A 24,116-nucleotide genomic window follows, 5' to 3' on the forward strand; every position below is an offset into this window, starting at 1 on the left:
GCCTTGAGATAAAATAATAATAATTCGAACTGGCCGAAGATGGTAAAAATCTTCGTTTCTTATATGTAGCTTCTTTATGATGAATAAATGTATAAAATAAAATTAAAAAAATGAGACATGTACCGTAAATTTAAAGCTAGGTAAAATTATGAGACACTTTTGTTCAAATTAATGATTAATTCTTACCATAACTTTTTAACTTTGTAAAAAACACCAACTGGCACTTTAGACATGGTAGTGGACATGGTACTTGTTCGGAAATAGGCTTGAGATTTTTTATCAACCCATAATATGCAAATTGGGTTCTTATGGACTCTTATAACTGTTTGACAAAAAAAAATAGAGACTCTAATTAGTGCTTACAATTTATTTTATTGTTTGAATTTTACATAGAAAACTCTAAAATAATTAATAGGCTTAACTTTACTACCTAAAATGAATGGGGCTTATGATGTTTTAGGCTAGTTTCTGATAAAGCATATTATGAGGCCTTACACTAGATTGTCACTAGGCGCAATGATTAGTTGTGAGGGTGTTTTTTGGAATTGCGTTTTGGAATTGTATTGTACACTTCCCTTCCCATATTGTTTTTGGAATTATGATCATTCCCAAAGCCATTCGGAAAGCGCAAGAAGCAATTTCCTAGTTGTAATTTTTTTTTTCCGTGATCATGATATTGGTTACTAGTGGCAAAGTGTATCTAAATTCGCTAAGTCAACCCCACTCATCATAACTTTAGGTTAAGTTAAACTAAAAAAACAAAAACTTTATAATATTTACAAAAAGATGAACTCAGATCACTTTAAAAAATTATCTTTTAATTCTACTTTTTATTTTAGTTATGATTATCATTTATCTAAAAACAAAATACTTTATACTCTATTTTTTTATTTGTAGAGATCAAACTCAAAATATTAAAATGTTCACAACAATACTTTACAACGGAAAAAAATTAAATTAAGTAAATGAATATAAAGAAAAAATAGGTCAAAACTAAGATGGATTTTAGGTAGAGTGTACACAGGTTAGGTTGAGTCGGGTTTAGAAAACCTGTCACCTAACCCAATTAAATTTTTTTGGAATGGGTTAGGTTGAGTTCTAATGATTTTATTGTTAAATCCAACCCAATTCAATCCCGATCACAAACAAGTCGAGTCAATTAGGCCATGAAATTTTAAAAAAATCCAAAAAAAAATTTAACACCAAAATTCAAATCACCGTCGAATAAAACCAAATACAAATTTGTTCATTTTGTTGTCTACACCAACATAAATTGAAAATAAAATGTCAAGCACTAACACAAAATAAAAAGTTGTTGTTTAATGTGTTGCAGGCTTGCACCCATAAAACAAACACTCAACAAAATAAATTTGATAAATGATAATGATATCAGCCCAAAAAACAAACACCAATAATACAAATTAAAAGTCTAAAACTGAAAACAACAATGCAGTTTGTTGGTGAGCCATAAGATCCAATGCGCCAATGCTGGATAATTGCTCAAACACTGCAAGCAAAAGAACAAAATCAATTAAATGACATTATAAACTAAGTTGAAAATATTACCTTACGAAGTAGTGATCCTAACTCGTAATACTAGCAGTCTCAGTAGTAGTTCCAACCATAACAATATTTAAAGGCAAACCATAAAACTCTAAAAATTTAAGCAAAATCTCATTAGAATAGAATATTAATTCATATTGATATTGTAAAAAATTGAAAAAAAATTGGGAGCTTTGATACCTAATTCAATATTTTTTATTTTGTCTAATTCAACTTGCAAATCATTGACATTTTGCTTATCAACTTTGAGCCAATTTTAGGCACAAATCAAAGCTTCAACCATAACGTGGAACTAAATGAGCTACGAAATGGATCAAGTACTAGACCTCCTGTGCTGAATGTGGACTGAGATAACACAATAGACACGAGAATAACCAATATATCTCTAGTCATAAAAGAAAAAACATGATATTTGACTGCGTTCATTTTCCACCTCTGTTCATTCTTTTCTTCATTTTCTATCAACCTCCCTATTAGGGTTTTTCATACAATCTCTTGCATGCCTTATCAAGTTAGTGTTTCCATATTTAGAACTGCTAGCCTTCTATGATTTACTACAATACTTGCAAAAAATATCATCATTTACCCCATTGTAATGCATCCAAACATTAGAAGGGGTTCTAGTAGCTTTTCTTTTTTGTACCTTTGCTTGTCCAAATGGAGATGGAGCTTTTGTCCCTTGGTGTGTTGATTGTATAGGAATCTTTGTCACTCATTCTGATAGTAATGGAGCTAGCTGGTTCAATAGGACATTGAGAGTGAGTAATTGGTGGTAGAGGACTTGACACTTTCAGTACAACTTCTATTTGTCATTTGTCTCATTTATAGACTTTTAAGACAATCCGTGCAACAAATATAAAGGAAAAATATCATATAAATGCAAACCACAAAATATAATAATGTCTTCTATGTTAGGATAGTACTATCATGACAAATATCTACAAACAAAAATAAAATTATAGCAAGTCACAAGAACGAAAATAAAATTAAACTAATATAGCCACAACCTCAGAAAGTCAGAATTGCAGAATAATATTAACAGCAAGGCATGACAATGCCATTCAGTCCCGAAAGATGATTTTGGTGACTATTATCATTATCATCATCGGCAAGTGGCTACACTGTACTTTGGATACACAAGTAAAAAAAGTTGGAAGTAGACAAATTCACACTGGCAATCAAGAAAGTTAAGCTTAGAACATTCAATATATGATTCACGTACATATAGGAATTTCACTTTTAGCAAAGGCAAATTAAGAAAAAAAATAAAGCGTGTGTGTAATATGTATATAGGCACTCGTAGACGTAAGCTGCTGAAAAATCAAAGCAGAATAACTATATATTTAATTATTGAAATCTTTATTGAAATCGTGATCATATAAAAAAGTAAACTAAAATGAAGTATTAATTATAAGTGATGATAATTCATATATGGGTGATGGCATGATAGATATGAGATATGTAGTATAAGAGAAGGGTGTGGGGAGTTTGCGAGTACGCTTAGCTTATGAGTATATTCTCATTGTGATTTTTATTGCCCGTCACTAACCTTTCCAGGCCCAGCACATAGCCTTGCATTTTCTATGGCCATGCATTTACTGTGGAAATTATTGCAAGAAATATTTTTTTGAGTATATTCTTATCTCACAAAAACCATCCTACAGTTTCTTTTTTTCTTTTTATCCAATAGGGTGTATCAAACTATCAGGTGCTGATTTATTTAATATAATAATTAATTAATAGACATTTTGGGACAATTAAAGACATTCAAATTCAGAAATGCAGAACGTGAGAATGAGCTTTGTTTCAAACTTGATCAAGCATTAACAAAGACATATAGCACCAATTTGAACAACCATACACAAATATTCAAATTCAAATTCCAAATATGAAATCCATAAACCAATCAACCACAATCACTGTCTATGAATTCCAAAGAGATCGATACTGTCATCCACCACATGATGATCGATGCTCATGTTCACTACGACCCATGCACCAATATAGTCAAAACTGTTAACAAAATGGTCAGGCTACTACCATCCAATGAACTTGCCGAGTAGAACCCTTGTGCCTTTCCAATCACAGCAGTCAGCAGATTACTCACAATTTACTAACACAGAGAAACTAACAATTGACAAACACATACAAACTAAATAACTAATAACGAAATATAAACAAAATATGCAGATTGCACAAAGAAATTCTATAAGCATTAAGCAACAGGGAAACCGTAACAATTTATCAAACTGTTCAACATTAACATACATTCTGTTCTTCAAGGAACCTCCAATGTCAATGGAGGCAACAACAGCAGCATCGCAGCGACTGAACAAAGCGTGAGCGCCGTCGCGACGAGAACTGGACTTTCCGACTTCCGCTTTCGTGTGAGACTGAGACAAAGGGAAAATTGAAGAAGGAAGTGGGGGGCGGTGCCATGGTGGCCGGTGTGAAAGCTGAGAGGCGACAGCTGGGAATATGGCCAGTGTGAGACTGAGACGAAGGGAAGATTGAAGAAGATAATGCAATGGAGAAGGAAAACCCTAGTTTCAGACTTTCACAGTTCCACTCTTCTATACTTTCTAACTTTCTATTTTATTATTTCATATACACCTTATTTCTTATTAATAATATTATTTTTATTAATATATATCAACGAATAGGATTGTATCACGGGTTGAAACTAAGGTTGTCCATCCAAACATAATTGAATTTATATTGAGTCGGGTTAAATATAATTTAAATACTTTTAAAATTAATTTAATATAATTGGATAAGTTTGAATCACAAATTAATTCAAATCCTTGATCATTCCTAATTTTAGAAGTGTTTGATATGAGAAAAAAATAAAAATAGAAAAAATGACGTTAATAATGAAAATATTTTTTTTCTTAAAGAATCTCATATATTGAGGAAGAAAATAAAAAAAAAGTGAGATCTACAATTTTTTTTCTCTTTTTTTCTATTTTCATGTTATCAAACAAGTTTTTTATTTTTTCTTAATTTCCTCACTATTTCTCTACCTTTCCTCTTCTCCTTTTTTTTTTTTTTTTCTCCATTTCCACAAATTTGTTAGTGATGGGCAAACTTTCGACTGTTTACATCAATTTCTTAAAATGGTTTAACAATTAATTCAAACCATGTGAAAGTGCGGGTTTAAAGACGATAGGTTGCTTTTTGTCTACTGGTGGCCCAGCCGCGTAGCTGTGTTAAGTATAGTTTCATTTAAAAAAAAATATTAACTAGTGCTATTAAGTCTATTTGTCAAGTAATTAAATAATTTTTTTTATTGAAATACATAAAATGACGTTATTTATAAAAAAAATTATGTTCTCTTATATTCTTTTATATTTTTTCATAAGAATATTTTTTTTAGTTCTTTTAACTAATTATTATTCTAAAAACACTAATTAGTAAAAAAAAAAAATTAAGTCTATCAATTGTAAAAACAAATGTTAACCAACACTTTTAAGATATTGGTTAAGAAATAATATATATATATATATATATATATATATTTTTTTTTATTAGAATACCTAAAATTATATTCCTCAATACTTTTTTTATTCTTACTCCTATAAATTGTTAAATTTTGGTCACTCAATAATTTATCATATGGATTTAAAGAATGACAAATGATAACAAGTACTTATGGACAAGTAAAAAAAAATTCACATGTATAAAAATATATTTTTCTATAATTTTTAAATGTAATTATATACAATTTTTAATAATTTCTTTTAATATTTTAGCCAATATTTTGAAGAATACTAAACGGTAAGTCTCTTAACGATTATTTAGATTCAAAGAGTATATATATTAATATTTTACTCATAACAATTTATTTTGTTAATTAGAAAAGTAATAAAGTCTTGTTAATGAGTGGCCTAGTTATAAGAAAATTACTAGAATCAGCCTAGTAATAAAGGATTTCAGTAATATTCATGAAGTTATATGTTTTTAACTTAGTGCAATTATTTTATATAAAAAATAATGTGATTATTGCACATCAAAAAAATAAGTATCCTAAAAATACTAACCTATAAATAAATTTCATTTTTTCTTTTTAACAAAAATTATTATGATGTAGTTATATTGAAAAGAGAAATATTAGTAGCAGATTTTCATAGACGTTCTTTTGAATAAGCTTCTTATTGTTGACTAAAATTTATTAAAAATCATTTTTTTAATCTGAACACTTTCTTATTTAATAAATTTCTTTCCTAATTTTTTTTATAATTGTTCATAAATTTTAACAAATAGAAAGATTTCTTAATTTATAGAGTATGTTTTAAGCACTTTTCTTTTGAAAATTATAATATATTGATAAAAAAATTCTCTGAAATATTTTAGTTTTGAATCCTTTAACTAGTGCCATAAAGTAATTTTAAATTTTGAAGATAATTTATATTCCCTTCATTTGTATATATAAGATTCAATTATCTAATTTATTAAGATTAAGAATAATGATTAATTTAGTGTATAACAATAAATTTATTCTAAATTTATAATTTTTTCAAAATTATCATTGCTATTAATATATTTCTCTTATAATAATTTATTAATATATTTTTTTCTTTTAATGAGAGATATTTTTGGTCTAAAAATAATTAATACAATAAATATTATAGATTAAGTTTTATAAAAAAATAATAAATATTATTTTAAATTTGAGTCTTATATATAAAAAGAGAGGAAGTATGATGGTAGAAACTATTAAGTAAATTTTGAGTTTTCTGATAAATTTATTCAGTATAAAATTGTTAAAATACCGAAGAAAGAATAATTTGAAGTTACACCAATATTATTAGATTCCTTGTATATGAATATATATGCATATGTCACAAAATATCAAAGCCAGTCCAATGAACTACTGACTGGGATATCATACTAGAAAGATTGATAATAACTAATAGAATATCGCACAACACAACCAGACACAAGTTTATTGGTACTATTTAAAATTATCCTTCAGAAATTATGCTCTAGTTTTTTCTTATATCTATATATTATATATATTACACTTTATCGTTATAACTATGTATTTTATATTATTATTCGTAAGTTCGTTATTTATAAAGGCATGCTTACACTATACTGCTTAATACAATATTTTAAACGTCTCATACATTTGAAGTGGCAGTTAAGTGTCATTTTTATTTTTTAAAAATAACCAACCGACGTAATTTTGTATGTAATGTTAGAAAGGATAATATACCCAATTAAAATCATGGTGAGTAGACAACGTAAGAGATACGTACAATCTATTCTCTTGTCATTATTTCAGAACATTTTTTTTTTATAGTTTTTCATTTAAAAGAATACGAATTGTATATATCATTGTCCTAGTTGCGAGAATCAAGTCCTAATTTATAAGATAGTAAGATATCGATCTGTAAATGATAAATTTAGAAGTACTTGTAGTGGAAACCATTATTAGAAACAAGGGGATTTAGGAAATTAATGTATTGTTGGACTATATATATCTACGTTAAAAGTGAGAATTATGCAGTCAAGTATGGTGGATCGTCCTTACCTTTCTTAGAGTCATGACAAGTGAGAATGGAAGAATATTCAGTCTCGGTCTAATTTAATTTGGAACTGCAATGAAGAAGTTATCTCTGGGTGGTCCAATGCAAGTTTATTCTCGTCAGTATGGGACCCTACACCTAACCTTGTACATCTTCTCAACACTTTGCAGAATAAATGCAATGTTTTTTTAAACCGTGATATTAGTCTCCATAATAGAATACTTATTAATTTTATTAATGATTAATTTTTATTTATCACTTTTAATACATCTTTCTTTTTCATTATATTTTTTATATCAGATCTTACCTAAGTAATTGAACTCGGTTTAAATGTATAATTGACATCGTGGTGAATAAATACAATATAATTATTTTGAAGAAAAAAAACAGTAAAAAAAGCTACTGTGTATAATTAATTGGGGTGTCAACGCCCATGTTGCACTGTTGTAAATATGACAAGTTAATTTCATTATGGTATGACCTTAATGGTTCGAATGGTCCTGAATTCACTGCTAAGGACACGGTACAGAAATAGAGGTTTTAATATAAGCATTTATGTCAAAGATTGTATGTTGCCGTCCTAGATATTTTAATTAAACTCTTTGCATTTTGATACGAAACTATACGATATGGCATTTTATTGATGGAGAAGTGGTGATGGACATTTGTAGAGATGTAAGACTAATATAATCAACTGGGAATGTTTACAGCTTCTTGATTTTGTCGGGGAATGTGTATTTAGATTAAATAAGAAACACTTTTGCACAGTAATCTGTTAAATACAGCGATGGTTTGTCGTTCATCATGCAAGTCGTTGTCTTTTGCAAATGATTATTTCTTCTTCTATGCCCCCCTTCCCCTTTTGGAGCGACACGGTTTTCAGCAGTAAGAACAAATTAAGAAAGGTTTGGGCTGCTTAATTTTTTGATTATATGTAACACTACAAAGGGAGACTAGTTTAATATATAATTATTGATGATTATGTCTGTACCTATGAATATGATGATGAGTTTTTTTTTTTTACGTCAATATGATGAGGAGTTGAAAATGAAGAATTTATTTAAAAACTATTTATTATACTAAAATATAAAACCACTCGATATTTAATTTTAAATGGAGTATAATTTAACAATTTAATAAGATACTACTATTTAATACTTTTTACAATTAATATATATATGCTCATGAACACAGAAGATATATATATATATATATATATATATGCAATAATTGCTTGATTAGGATTAGCATGTAGACAAGTAAAACAGAGTAGGAATTTAAATGGGTTCACGCAGCTTCTATTTTGAGTGGTTCTTTACAGCCATTAAGCTTTTGATCAAAGCTGCATGTTTCGACATATAAAATTAATAAAATCAAAAGTAAGTACCTTGTCCTAGTATCACATGTTGGTCCGAAATAATAATAATAATAATAATAATAATAATAATTATAATAATAACAAACCAAACTTAAAGCAATTATACTTTTAAAAAAAATGTTAAAGCAATTATTTTTAACTTCCATTCACCCCCTCTTAAAAAAACACCTTCCATTCACCTCATATTCTATACTATTAATTAGAGAAAAATCCCCACAATATGGAGTGAATGGACTCCATTTATAAGTTATCCCAATAGGTGGTGAATCTATAGAAATTTTTTTAGCGGAAAAAATTATAATTTTTTTATAAAATATATAATATTATGACCAAAAATTCAAAATACCTATATATTTACAAATTATAATTGTTCTTTGCATGTTTTTATATTTAAAAAATATTGTACAATTTTTTTCAATGCCAATACTATAAAATGTAGAAACATAAAATAATAAAATTAATACCAAATTATTTTTTCTTTTATCGCTTATAATTTTTTTACATTCATTTAAAAAATAATTATTTATGAGAGTAACACTATTTTTTTATAGGGATAAAAATAAAATTTATTAAACATATGCAAATAAAAAAACATTATTTGGGGGAAATTGCCCCATAACCTTCAACATGGATCCGCCATTCCTATACTTTAAGAGCGCAAATTGGTCAATATAATAATATGTTGGAAGAGCTCATTAAGTGCAATTAAATTAAATTATTATTCTGTATGATTAAATTAATTTGAACTCTTTTCCTAAAAAAACATATTAAATTTTTTTTAATTATTTAACTCCCTCTATTTCATTTTAATTTAAAACCATCTTTATCATCATAATTAACGTTAATGATGATTAATTATAAAATAATAGAATAATTGCTTGATTATATTGCACGTGTAGATACGTATAAAAGCCACAGAGTAGAAAATTTAATAGATTCTCATGCAGCTTCTATTTTTGAGTGGTTCTTTACAGCCATTAAACATTTTATCAAGGCTGCATGTTTCAACATATTCCAACATGTACTGTAAAAAAAATAAAAATATTCCAACATGTATTCAACTAAATTCTATAAAAACAAAGCAGTAAGTGTCATGTTCCAGTATCAAATGTTGGTTTCTTTTTGGGCCTCTTGCCCTCTTTACACACAAGATGAAGTATCAATGTTGGTTCAAAATAAAACATGATAACTAATATTCATAGAAAAATATTAATAAAAATAAATCAGTATCAAAATGTTGTTCCAAAATAAAACATCATAATAAACAATAGTTAAAACAATGATTACTATTAAGAAAATAATTTTATTTTCCGTAATAATTATATCTGACTCAAATATAATTATTTTTCATAAAAATTACCTTTCAAAGAGTCATGATTCTTCATTGCCATTCATCCCATGTTTAATTAGGGAAAAGACCCATCATGGGCTTCATTTATATAAGTTGACCTATATTTTTGTAAGTACAGCATTATTCGAACTTATAACCTTATTTAAACTACTCAAATTTCTCATCGTCAAACATTATTATGTTTAGTTATCTTATATATATTTTAAGAACATAATATTGGTCAATATAAAATGTTGGAATGGATCACAAAAAAAAAAACTAAAAAAGAAAAAGTGCATTACTGCATTAGTGATAATAGCGAGGTCATATATATATTAAAGTGAAGTCAACTCCACATATTATATATACCTCAATCTGAAAAATAGAGAGCGATATACATTTGTAATTGACCACCCTCCTCTTCCACAGCTCTTTCTTCATACTACGTACATATGATTTTCAAATATTTCACCCATGTTTGGCATGGCTAGCTCCAAGAAATTATATTCTCGTGATAAATATATATATTTTTAGTCTATTCAAAGATGCTAAATCGATAATATTTTGAATTTGATTATCATATACTATCAGTATAATTTTGTTTTACATTATTAATCTCAAATATACTTATTAAAATAATTACATAAATAATATTTTTTTATTGAAAAACAATATAATTTATGCGATTAATTTATTCTAATTAAATTATAATATATTTACAAGTGCTATTGTATATTCAGTCTTCAGATCGAGTATATGATTTTTGTTATATATATATATATTAGAATATAGATCGTTTCCTTTTAGAAATGATACTGCATGCTAGGGAAACCAATACAGACTTGAACGGCTCTAATATGAAAAGACAGAGTAAAAGCTGAGACGTAAGCTACACAATCAAGTTGGAATATTTTGATATAATTTGTATATATATCCGTACATGATTTTCAAATAAATTAGTCAGTAACGTTAGGATTTCTTAGATACCTTTGAAATGCAGTAGTCATAATCGTTTGCCCTTAAAATTAAATATTATTTGCCCACAACGACGTGGAAACACCGTTTGCTGAAAATCATGTGATATATATATATATAGAAAACAACAAATTAGAAGGCCATCGTCCCAACCCCGTTGTTTTCCATCATTTTGTAGATTTTTTCTTCTTCTTGTTTCTCTTACTTTACATGCGTAAACATTGTAAAGATAAATAGCTCGCGTTTATATTAACTATAATATATATTAGGTCAACATTCAACAAGATTCGCCCAATCTAATTCATCTCTAAAGGCATGTCGACCTTAAAAATATCTTCTCATGAGAACAATACTCTATAGATATATTGCTCGATATAAATATATAATAATTATTGAATTACAATGTATAAACTATTCATTTTCTTGCATAATTTTTTGATACATAATTTCTTGCATAATTTAAAGCTACCAGAACAGTTGTAATAACTATTGACAATTTGACCTGTAAGTGCACTTAATTGCATCGTTTTTTACGTTTTTATTTACTTACTCTAGCATTACCTTTTTGGTGCTATATATTGAAAGAAAAGAAAAAAGCAAAAAGAAAAGATAAATACTTGACATTCATTCTCTATTTTGTTATCATCGAATGGTCAATAATTAATGTTTATAAAAAAACAAACTAACAATCTTTAATGAAATCTCTTTTTTAATTATGTTTTTTTCATTTACAAAGTTTAAACTTAAAATTTTGATAGAGATTTTAGTCCAATGACACTTTGACTATCGGCATATTGGTAATTGTCTTTTTTACCTCACTTTTACACTATTTTTTTTTTATCTCTGTTTTCATGTTTTTTATTTCATATTTGTTACTTTCTTTTTCTTGCTTTATTTTTTCTCCTGTCTCTTTTCTTTTTACCTATACAACCTAAGAATGGGGTATACATTTATCATTACGTACTCAACAGAAAACTTGATTCTAATATGGACGGTACCCTTAGAGTCCTAAAGAAGCAAAACCAACAACATTGAAGGAGGTGTGTCCAGATCATTAGACTATAGAATCACAATTAGTTCATCCTGATTTGGCAAGTCAATCCGCAGCACCATTGAGGGAGGGTGTGTCCAACTTTGACTTTTCAGTCCTTATATTATATGGAGGAGGCTCTTGATCGCATGGATAAGATAAGATCAACATACATGCATGCAGGTCACTATGTTAAGCAAGGTTCACCGCTAGCAGGACTCACAGCTGCAAACAATATTTACTCAAATTGAACTTTTTAGCTGGTAAAATTTCTTAGGTTAACAATAATATAACCGCTGATTATGTACCTAGCTACTAACAAAAAAAAGGGTAATTACGTTAAAAAAATACCAAAAAAAAAACATAACCACTATGTGCATGGGCATTTATATATGATTTAAAAATTTAAATTCATTACAAACCTAAACAAATACCAAAAGCCAAAAATAAATTCTATATCCATTTACTGCCCCTTGAGGTCAGCGGATTTTTTTATATATATATATATTGAAAAAAAATCCTTAAGCATTCAATCTTACAAAACCCTGTGTATTAACACCCGGATAAGAATTAGTTGAAGAATTTACCTTTGATATACTACCAGTCTATTTTTTTTTTCAGAAGCTAAACATCACGTACGCCATGTTTTACTTTTAGATTAATCATTACAAAGGTTAACAAATTTTAATTAGATAACAATTCATGATTAGATGATTGTGTTAAAAAAAATACTATGTTAATGTATTTTAAATTAAAGTCTGGTCAGTTAAATTTCAAATTCTTATACCAGGAAAATGCCAATTCAATTTAAGATATAAGTTACTTTTTCTAAACTAAAAATTAAATGATTAGAAAATTATTTTTCAAAACATAAGAGGCCAGACTAGGGTTAAGAGTAAGATATTTTACTGAAATCATTTCGCCCCCATCGCACCCTTGTGTGTTGTAGTGGGTTTTTTTTTCTATATATAGTGGGAATTATATATGGAGTTCTTCAATGGAATTTGGTGAAGGTAAAGGTGTTAAAAGGGAGGTGGTCATGGGGTTTGTGAAGGAGAGAGATGGCAATGGCCTTTGGTGCACGAGACCTTATTGTAGATGATGAAATGAGTATATATAGGGTGTTCTTATCATTGAAATTGTGAAGTTTGTTTTCCTTGTTAGACTATATAAATTTATTTATTTTTTGTTATAATGCATCGTTCTAGAGAAATTAAAATAGTTCTTTCACTTTATATTTTAACAAATCTTATATTACTACTTTTTTTTTAAAATAAAACAAATATATATTGAATAAAAAAGTAAAATATTTTGATGATTTAAAAATATAAAAATACTAAATATTTACTGTACAAAAAACATGATAATTGGTGAAAAGAAATGTTATTTAAAATGTGTGTTTTATTTAATGTGACATTATAATGATTTTGTCAGTTTGGGAGAATGTCACAGTACTGTGTGATCAGTGTGAAATTACAGTGAGTATAGCTTATCCAAAAGGAAATAACAAAAGATATACATGGTAATCAGTTCCTCTAATAATAATTATTTTAAAGTTATTTTTTATTTTTATTATTTATTTTTTTAAAATTTAATAATTAAAATTAATTATTTATTACAACTTATAGATATTAAGAAAATAAATAATAATAAAATTACTATATATATATATATATATATATATAATATGCTACTGGGAATTGATAAATCAAATATCATAATAATCTTATTCATAAGATACAAGCAAAGTCATAATCAAGATTATTAGTAAATATTCAATTAATTCTTATTAGTTTTAATTACCTATTTATTTTTTATAGTTTCTAAACTTTTTTTTAAAATTTTTATAGTTTTTAATCTTGAGGTTTATATTTTAATTCTAAAAAGGTTATTGTCGATAAAAATTTTTAACTAACGAAATTAAAAAAGTTTAACAACATAAACCTTTTAAAAAGGATTAAAAAATCTAATTATTGAATATGAGAATTAAAAGAGATAAATTTAAAAATTAAAAAGTAAATAAATAATTAAATCAATATTTTATTTTTATATCGTACGTATGTAATTAAACTGAACAAACATTGAGCAAGAAGGAACATGTAAAGGGAAAACCGGAAAAGGATGGAAGGGGAAAAAGAAGGAGGAAAGAACAAAAGAAATGTCTCAAGGAAATAGAAGGGAAGTTACAATTATAAAGTGAAGAATGATAATGTAGCAAAAAAAAAATATGGGTACTTAAAAGAAGTTATCCATTTGGTTTCCCTCTTTCCCTACGTTGGGATCGTTTTCCTTTTGTTTTGTACACATCTTATTTTTTATATGCTTCTAGAGAGAGTTTCTTTTACCTATAGAGAGAATCTCATTTCTTTTCACTTTTGTTAAAGCAGCGAAAATGCTCTCCCTCATGCACTCAAGGAGATCAAACGGTTATACTGGCCTTGCTCCACAAACTGGAAAGCATGTGAAAATGATAGAAAATATATTTACTCTACCTGGTTGCGAATTGGTCAAAAGATTTTTAATTTAGTCACAGTGTAAATGTGTAATGACCTCTGTTGCAATGGCTTAGCGTTCCTCAATACGCTTACATAGTGTCATTAGCAACGACTTTGGTTGACGCTAAATTTACTTTTTTTTGTTGTGCATCATTATTTCAACAAAGTTGGGCAAAAAACAATTACTTAATATATGAGTTTAATTTTAATAAACTATAAGTGTAAAAATATTTTTACACTATCAATTTACAATATATATGTTTGGGGTTTGCTTACGTACATGTTCTTATTTTTTTAATATATAAGTTGATAAGTTATAATTAAATATTAATTTAAACTACATTAATAGTATAACTTGTAGATATATTTATATTAAAAAAATAAGTGTATTTATATTAATAAATACTTGTGAGGTTTATTAACATACACATACTTATTTTTTTTAGTATAATTACGTTAATAAATTATATTAACATATATATATATATATATATATATATATATATATATATATATATATAATTTTAAAGCAATTATCATAATAATTTAATTAGAATACACTAATATTGTATAATTTTTTTACACTCATAGATTGTTATGAATGATAAAATTATTGACTTTTATAAAATTTATTTTAGTGTTATATTTAAGATGATTTATAATTCGTTAAATATCTTAAAATCTTTTAACCTAACAGTAAATGAAAAAAACTTTCATAATAAAATTCAATGATTTTAATAATATGACCATCTAAGATTAATTGGCAATGTAAGGGATATTTTTAATAATATCGTCAATGTATTCTAATTAAATTCCTTAAAATATATATTTAGTTGGGAATGGAGTAAACTAAGATGAGATAAGGCCATCAAATACTAGGACTCAAATGTAGTAAATTGAGGTTATATTTGACTAACCAACTTAATTGAATATTTTTAAAAAAATTAATGTTAATTTGTAAATTTTATTATTAAAAACTTATTCGAATAAATTAAATGAGACCTACCAACAAAAAAAATTAAAGTTTAAAAGAGCTTATGAAAAGATATAAATAATTTCTATAAACTCAAATAAGCCAAACTTTAATTAAAATGCATTGACATTGTCATCTAATTATAGTAAAATAATTGAATTTTGTGATAATTATTTTTAAATATATATCTAAATTGATTTTTAATTAATAATCTAAAAAAAGTTATGCTAACAATGCATGTTAAAGTTTGAACTTACACTGATACACGTTTGAACATATCCATCAATTACTTATTATTCAAAAAAAAAAATTATGATGAAAATATTTTTCCAACTTTTGTAAATTCTTGTTCCATATATTATTCGAAGATACAAAAATCTCCAAAATTACTTTATTAGAATCCACATACTAATACATAGTATGTAATATTCATAAGATTAAGGTATTGTTTGGCCTATATTTATTTTAGATTTTACTTCTCTTAAAATAGAAAAATTGGGTCAAATAAGTTTTTAAGAAAATATTTTCTTATAAAATATATTTTAAAAAAGCTAGTTTTAGGAGCTTTAGAATTCTTCGGTGCCTTTTTGTTTGTTTTTTTTTTTAAAAAAATAAATCTCAAGATCTAAGACCATGTTACTTAAAGAACTTTTAACATAAAAGTAGCTAGGGTATAGCTAAAGTTTGTGTTGGTTCAAGTACGCTTGTTTTTAAGTAGGCAATCTAAACCAAACAAATTCGATATTTATAATTGAGTTGATTCAGCGGATAACAAGTCATATAATAATAATAGTAATAATAATATCTCTTGAAAAATGAAAAAAAAAATTGAATATAAATGTCTTCAATTTTGTGTTTGAGAATATTGGTGTCGTCGATTCATCAGTGCATTCACAAAAATCCAATTTCATACTTATCTCATCAACTAGAGTGTGCTAATTGATATGCATCTTGAACAAAGACACTTGACAAATTCCACATGGTTTTGATCTAGAACCAAACTCAGCAGAAGAAAAGGAAACAAATCAAGAATCCAGATCTTGAAACAGATATGACAAAATCAACAATTAATGCATCATACCATTAGAAGAAAAGGAAACATATGCAACAACATTAGAAACATAATATTTAATCAGTAACGTAGTAATCTTTTACCGTATTAACGAGGAATCAACAATTAAATTTGAACCACAACACATGGTGTGATGGTTTGTTTGGAAAGACTCCAAGAGGGTGAAAAATGCTCTATTATACGCTCCTGAAATATGCTTATAATTTAGTTCAAGTTGATTTTTTTGGATTTACAAATTAACTTATATCCCGAAAAGCAAATTGAATTGTATCTGGTCGTGTAAACAAAAACAAAACCTAACCAATTGTTTTAACCAATCCAAGAAAATTAAGTCGGGTCGACCAGGTTCGTGGGCCAATTTATACCCCTATCTAAAAGTAATTTTCAGACATAAAAAAATATAAAACTATCAAACAACTATAAATTTAAATTATATTCTCTTTTCTTTAGAAATATTCAAAATTTTCACCATCCTTTTACTGGTTTTCTAAATTATGTCCACTCTAAATTTAAAAATTATAACTCATCTCATTTTATCCATAACCCCAAAATGAAGGTACGCACCACCTTAAAATACTTCACAAATTTTATTCAGCATATCTTTAACAGAGCACATGTGCAAATTCCTCCTTGGATTTCTATGAGATTAGGACATTTTCATGACTAACTCTTAAACCACAATAGCAAAATCACATATTATAACCTCTTATTTTGCTATCAACTGAACCTTGAGCTTGAAATTTATTGCACTCAACTCCTACTTTTGCCCTTGTTCTATCTTGATTGTGTAAATAATCCTACACTATCCATTATCATTTCCACTATGTTGTTTCTCCTAGAATTCTATTTCTACGTATTCTAGATTTTCAAAGACATTTTTGAATAAAAAGGAAGGAAAGGAGAGAAGAACTTGAATATTGTAGGAAGCATTGTCGAAGTGCTCCTTATGATTGAGTTATCATGTGTCTATTTCTACGTATTTGATGTCATTAGTTGACTAGATATGATGATTGGGAGTAACTTGATACAAAATTTTCAACCTTAGAGTTTATTTTAAAATTTTAATAAATTTTTATATTAAATTAATAGTCTTAAAACTTTAGAGATATAATACATGTACAATTATTTATACAATATTAATTTTTGTGTATTTCTCCATCATTATTACATATAATAAATATTGTTGAGAAAAAAGTTAAATCCAAAAAATATTATTGTACAAATAATATTTTCAAAATTTAAAGGACTAAAAGAATGATTTTGTCATTAAATTACCAAGTTAGAACCTACACAAAAACACTAACAAGACGCTTAATATATCACACGAATGCATCTAATGTCATTACTTAACTAAGAGTAATGATAATATATACTAAATTACCTATCTAATGTCATTAATTGAATGCACATAAAGCACTTAATGATCATTTCATTTAAATCAAATACTCTCTTTGTTATTTTTATCTATTTTTTAAGGTTGTTACGTAAAAATAAAAAAATATAATATTTTTTATTTTAATAAAATAGTTGTAGAGTTTTGTGTTTTATTTTCTTTCATTTTCACTCCACAATAAATATATGTGTAAATTAATTAAAATTTAAGAGACAAACAAGGATATAACCAATAAAATAAATACATAAATAACTTATTTTCTTGATTAATGAAACTTACTCATGATTTTGTAATTTTTGATAAATTTTAATTAATAATATATAAATTGTTAGAAAGTATTTTGCTAGCCTTAGATAAAAATAAATGTTATACAATATTTTTATACAAATCTTCCTATTACTTTTTAAAAAAGGTACCTATAAAAATTATTAAATGAAAATGTAAATATACTTAATGTTTTGAAAAGCAAAATCAATACATATCCTACAAAATAAGTAAGAGGATTAATAGAAAGATGTTATTGATAGATTAGAATTATTCTCCGATGAAAAGGCATATTGTCTAATCTCCATTCAATGGCTCAAATTGAGTGACTATGTTATTTAATTTGAATATTTTTAGAATTATTGTTCAATAGAATATCAAAATTTCAGCTCACTAATAAATTTTAATATTAAGCTGATCAATTTGTCCTTCTTTCGAAAATAAAAGTGATAATTTTGTTCTTGATTCCAAAGTTTAATTAAGGTCAGTGATGATCACTCTAAAATCTAAATCATAAAAAAATGATGTTGTAGTCTCTTTTCCAATCCTCCCACATTCTTCTTATGTTTCCACATTTGCTGTAAAGGTAATGGAAGTCACGCATCCTAATCCAATTGAGGATCACTTTTACTATGAACACCGACGCTGTTACCCACCAACACCAAATGCCCCTTCAATTAATCCAACATTATCCAATGCTCTTTCCTAATACTCCACAATGGATAAACCAATTATCTTATTACCACTTTTCCTCCAAATCTAACGCATGACTTGGCAGCCACATCCCTATAATAAATACAATCACATTGAAAATAGTATTAAAAAAGAATCCATTTAATACACGCACACACCCCATAAACTCAAATCCCTCCCAAATCTGACGTGTGAAATCCACCAACTGTATAACTTACAAAATTGAAAACCTCATTCGGGGTTGGATTTTGGGGGAAAAGAGAACTCTTGAAAAGGATTTCTATTTTTTTTTGGCAATAGAAATGGTTTTAATTAAATAAATTAGTCTTTTGTCATCTTCGTCGTCCGTTCCCACTTCCCTGCTTGAATTTCGACTTTTGTAGGTAACGGTGGGCTGTATTTTTAAATCTTTGTAGTCAATCCAACGTATAGAACGATTTACGGATGCTCCTCTTAACAGGAGCTTTCTTCATATACTCTTTATGTATCGGTTTCTTAAAATAATCAAAATATCCAAAATATTTACACAAAGTCTGTTTATAAAAAAAATTAATTGTTGAGTGTAAAATATTTACACTATCAAATACTCCCCTTGTCTTAAATATATATATTCTTGGTCTCAAACATAAAAAAATTTCATCTAAGTTTACCTTATTTAATTTTGTTATTTCTAGAATACCTTTCATTTAATTATTATGTTAGTTTCAATGATTCTTTCTGATCTTTGATATTAAATTCTAATGAATGGTAAATTAAAAAAATATTTTTTTAATTGAAATTAATATAATTAGATGTGATTCATTGATTTTATTAATTTTCTTGTATCAAAGATTTATTAGTTAGTGTATCATGTTTTTTTTTTCTTCTTATAAAGATTAGATCAGTCAATTAAAAATTAATTGTAGTCAAAGCCTGTTTATAAAAAAATAATTGTTTAGTATCTTTACATTATACCCTAAAATAAATTCTTTTGTGTTTTATTTTTTAAATATTGGTTACTAAATAGATAAATATTTACAGATATTGAATTACTCTGAAGTAATTTTGATTGCAAACCCAATATTAGTTAAATGCTTCTACTCTTGTATTCAATTGGTTTTATCTTTTTTTTTTTTTCCTTTTAAAACGTACTGTAAAGTTCTTTAGGGGATAGGGATTAACAGTTTAGGCAAGCGAAATACATTACTTATTCCATTCCACTATTAAGAGGAAAAAATTTATCCTAAAAAGTAATTATCATTTTGGTTTTATATTTTTCTTATTAATATCTTTTATAATATTAAATGATGAATAATAAAATTTATAAAAAAAAATTGATTATGATATATCTGCAATTTTTTTTTTACAGTTGCCAATACATAATCATTTTTTTCATACTAAGAAAACATTTATTAATTGCCCAATACCCACTAACCTTAACAGTTACTTAAAATTTACATCATTTGAAATGCAAATTGAATTTAATTTATAGATAAGCATATGTTCATACAATATCATCATTGACAGCTCAACCCATGATTCAACGAAAATCTGGCTATATAAAAACTTGCCCCTCCCCATCCAAAAGCTCCATCTTGTTTCTCTTTCTTGTATCTTCTCACCCCAGTTTCACTTTCTCATTATTTTCTCTCCTATTGATAAAGAAACAGAGAGAGAGAGAAAAAAATGCCTGCGGTAGGAGGTATTAGCAACGGAGGGGGCAAGGAGTACCCTGGAAGCCTCACTCCTTTTGTGACGGTAACATGTATAGTTGCAGCCATGGGTGGGTTAATCTTCGGTTACGATATCGGAATTTCAGGTACTAACATTTACACACATGTGTATACGTATGCTAGTGTTTTATTTTGATTTAACCTATGATCTTATGTTTTTAATGTGTGTGGGGGTTATGATCAGGTGGGGTGACATCCATGGATCCGTTTCTGCTCAAGTTTTTCCCGTCGGTGTTCCGGAAGAAGAATTCCGACAAAACGGTGAACCAGTACTGTCAATACGACAGCCAGACACTGACGATGTTCACGTCGTCGCTGTATCTCGCCGCGTTGCTGTCGTCGTTGGTTGCCTCCACCGTCACACGTAGGTTCGGCCGAAAACTCTCCATGCTTTTCGGAGGCTTGCTTTTCCTCGTCGGTGCCCTTATCAACGGTTTTGCCCAACACGTGTGGATGCTCATCGTGGGTCGGATCTTGCTCGGGTTCGGTATCGGGTTTGCCAATCAGGTATATTTCATAATCACGTTCCAGATGTGAAAACTATTACTAATTATTAATTCTAAAAATCACGTCCCTGAAACATGATACCAAATATGCTGATTATTGACTTCTTTCAAATCTCTCTTTGTTAATGACTCACTATCAATTCAAGTACCTCGAATAAAAAAAATCTCTTATTTAGCAAACAAAATTTTTATCTTGTTTATGTGATTTTTCTTCTTTTGTTCTAGCAAAATAATTTAACTTTTTTATTTTATTGGAATGAAACACGAGGGTATGGGTATGTCTCCGATATTCTCTCCCTGTGTAGTGAGACAAGCTAGAGAGAAAGAGTCAATTTTTTGCAGTTTTTTTCAAATTCAGACATAAAACCGTTCAGATTATGTTTGATAGGATTCCTTCCTTCTTTGCCGTTTTGTTCCATTTTTCTTCTTCTTAACAATTGAGTAATAGGACGAGTTGTCGTTTAATTTGTCTTTTGTGCACTATTTTGCTACTCGGTGCCGTTGATACTGAATCCATTTCCCAGATCTACTTAATGATATTTATTTTCAGTTTTTTTTTCTCCGGGGAGAAAGGGACAATAGATGGAATATAAAATTGAACTCCGTATACGTTTTATTAACTCTGACAGAAAGACAGAACCTTTCGCAGAAAGTTTCTGACACGTAGTAAATATACGGTTACTCAATTTTCAGGCATTCATTGGTTGTGATAATAGTTTTTTTATTGACCCAAAAAGTCGTCGATTTCTAACTTATTACCGCAACTATTGATTTCCCTACTTTACTGTATTTTGGGAATTTGGGGCTATTTTTTCTACTCTACTACGTATGGTTTATTGATTTCGGCTAATTTTGACTACGCCCTTTTTTTGTCTGAGTGTTTTTTGACTCTGACCTTTTGAAACTTAGCAAATTGGACTTGTTTGGTTGTTGTGTAAAGAATCCTCACTTATTTTATCTCTTAGCTTGTGTTGAGAGTGATAGCTGGATTAGGACGGACACAATTGGAGCTTGGTGCCACTAATTTACTAATAGTGGCTTAATTATTGTGCCCCGTTCCCACGTTCCTTTACATCATTTTCCACGACGTTGAATTTATAAAAATAAAAAATAAAAATTGTTACTCTAGTTTTCCGTTGCCGGGCTTTTTGTGTTTTACTTCTCCCAAAAACAAACGTTACAAGTTGATAAGAACCCGTGTGGTCCTACACGTTTTTTTAGTTAAATCACTAATTTTTTTATAAGATCATTTTTTAATCTCTAAATGTAATTAAACTTAAATAAAATAAGGATAATTCTAGAAGGATAATACAAATAATTAACAGATTTAATATGATTAGTTAAATTTCTTATTTTTCTTAAAAAAACATGAATTAATTAAATAATTAGGAACAAACGAATTACATACCAACATGTAAACTAGTTATATTACTCAATTATTTCATCAATGTTGTTACAATTATTTCACCATTGACTAATGATTTTTGTTTTCTGATTTTACTTATGTGATGAACAGTCTGTGCCACTCTACCTATCTGAAATGGCTCCATACAAATATAGAGGAGCATTGAACATTGGCTTTCAATTGTCAATCACAGTTGGTATCCTCGTGGCCAATGTGTTGAACTACTTCTTTGCTAAAATCCATGGTGGCTGGGGATGGAGATTGAGTTTGGGAGGTGCTATGGTCCCTGCCCTTATAATCACAATAGGATCACTAGTCCTTCCGGACACTCCCAATTCCATGATTGAAAGGGGTGATCGTGAAAAGGCCAAGGCTCAGCTTCGGAGAGTTCGCGGCATCGACGATGTGGAAGAAGAGTTCAATGACCTTGTTGCAGCTAGTGAATCCTCCAGAAAAGTGGAGCACCCGTGGAGGAACTTGTTGCAAAGAAAGTACAGACCCCACCTCACCATGGCTGTGCTGATTCCATTCTTCCAGCAACTCACTGGAATCAATGTCATCATGTTTTACGCGCCGGTGTTGTTCAGCTCCATCGGGTTTAAGGATGATTCTGCTCTAATGTCAGCTGTGATCACTGGCGTTGTTAATGTTGTGGCAACTTGCGTCTCAATTTATGGTGTTGACAAGTGGGGTAGGAGAGCCCTTTTCCTTGAAGGTGGAGTTCAAATGCTCATTTGCCAGGTACCCCTTTCTTAATCTTCAATGTACTCCCTTCTTAAAATAAGTCTGGTCTTATATTGTCTTAAATAGATCAAGAAAAACTTAAGTGACACTTATTAGGTGTATTAGTGAAAAAATAATTAATATTACATTCAAAAAATAAGCTTGACTTTAGTGTGTATAAACTTCTAAGCTAAGAACTTGTCTTAATTATGCATATGTTGGTGTGTATTGCATAGGCTGTAGTTGCAGCTGCTATAGGAGCAAAGTTTGGAATTGATGGAAACCCTGGTGATTTGCCAAAATGGTATGCAGTTGTTGTGGTTCTCTTCATTTGCATTTACGTATCAGCATTTGCCTGGTCATGGGGTCCCCTAGGTTGGTTGGTGCCTAGTGAGATCTTTCCCTTGGAGATCCGTTCGGCTGCTCAAAGTATAAATGTGTCGGTGAACATGTTTTTCACTTTCTTGATTGCACAAGTCTTCTTGACAATGCTTTGCCACATGAAGTTCGGCTTGTTCATCTTCTTTGCCTTTTTCGTGTTGATCATGACATTCTTCATCTACTTCTTCTTGCCTGAAACCAAGGGCATTCCCATTGAAGAAATGAACCAGGTTTGGAAGGCACACCCCTTCTGGTCCAGATTCGTGGAGAATGATGATTATGGCAATGGTGTTGAGATGGGGAGGGGAACTGCTATCAAAGAAGTGTAGTTACTTGTTTATTTTTCTCAATGACTAGCGTTTTAACTTTTCTTGGTAAATCATACTATTGGTGGTGTCAATGTATTGAATTGTTCCTATAAATTAAAAAGGGTTATTTTCTCATGTGTCCCCTGTTTCTTCACACGAACAGAGTTTACAGCATACTTTCCTATATCAGTCCAATTGCACAAATTATTATGTCTTTGAAAACATCAAGTTGGATGTACACTCATACATCATCAACACCCAATTTCTTATCCTTTGTTTTTCTGTCTCTCCCTTTTTATTACTCTCTCCATCTTAACATAACTACAAAATTTTAACCCTTGAAAAAATAATCAAACTAACTTATGTTTTTTACTTTTCAATGAC

The 24,116-nt window shown here is 28.3% G+C and overlaps 1 protein-coding gene and 1 long non-coding RNA gene across 2 annotated transcripts; one reads left to right on the top strand and one right to left on the bottom strand.

Annotated features, from left to right (window-relative positions):
• Positions 1–1,195: 1,195 nt before the first annotated feature.
• On the bottom strand, positions 1,196–4,131 carry LOC114421385. Its single transcript, XR_003668526.1, has 3 exons — positions 3,832–4,131; positions 2,207–2,299; positions 1,196–1,507 (listed from the first exon to the last, which is right to left on the bottom strand). It is a non-coding gene; the product is annotated as an uncharacterized LOC114421385 (long non-coding RNA).
• Positions 4,132–20,223: 16,092 nt separating this feature from the next.
• Positions 20,224–23,870, top strand: LOC114421316 (sugar carrier protein C-like). The gene is made up of 4 exons (XM_028387187.1): positions 20,224–20,495; positions 20,594–20,916; positions 22,432–23,061; positions 23,280–23,870. Exons 1-4 carry the CDS (start codon positions 20,363–20,365, stop codon positions 23,751–23,753), a joined length of 1,560 nt encoding a protein of 519 aa, XP_028242988.1. The 5' UTR covers positions 20,224–20,362; the 3' UTR covers positions 23,754–23,870.
• Positions 23,871–24,116: the final 246 nt, after the last annotated feature.

Source organism: Glycine soja, chromosome 8 (assembly GCF_004193775.1).
Source record: "Glycine soja cultivar W05 chromosome 8, ASM419377v2, whole genome shotgun sequence".
Classification (NCBI taxonomy): domain Eukaryota; kingdom Viridiplantae; phylum Streptophyta; class Magnoliopsida; order Fabales; family Fabaceae; genus Glycine; species Glycine soja.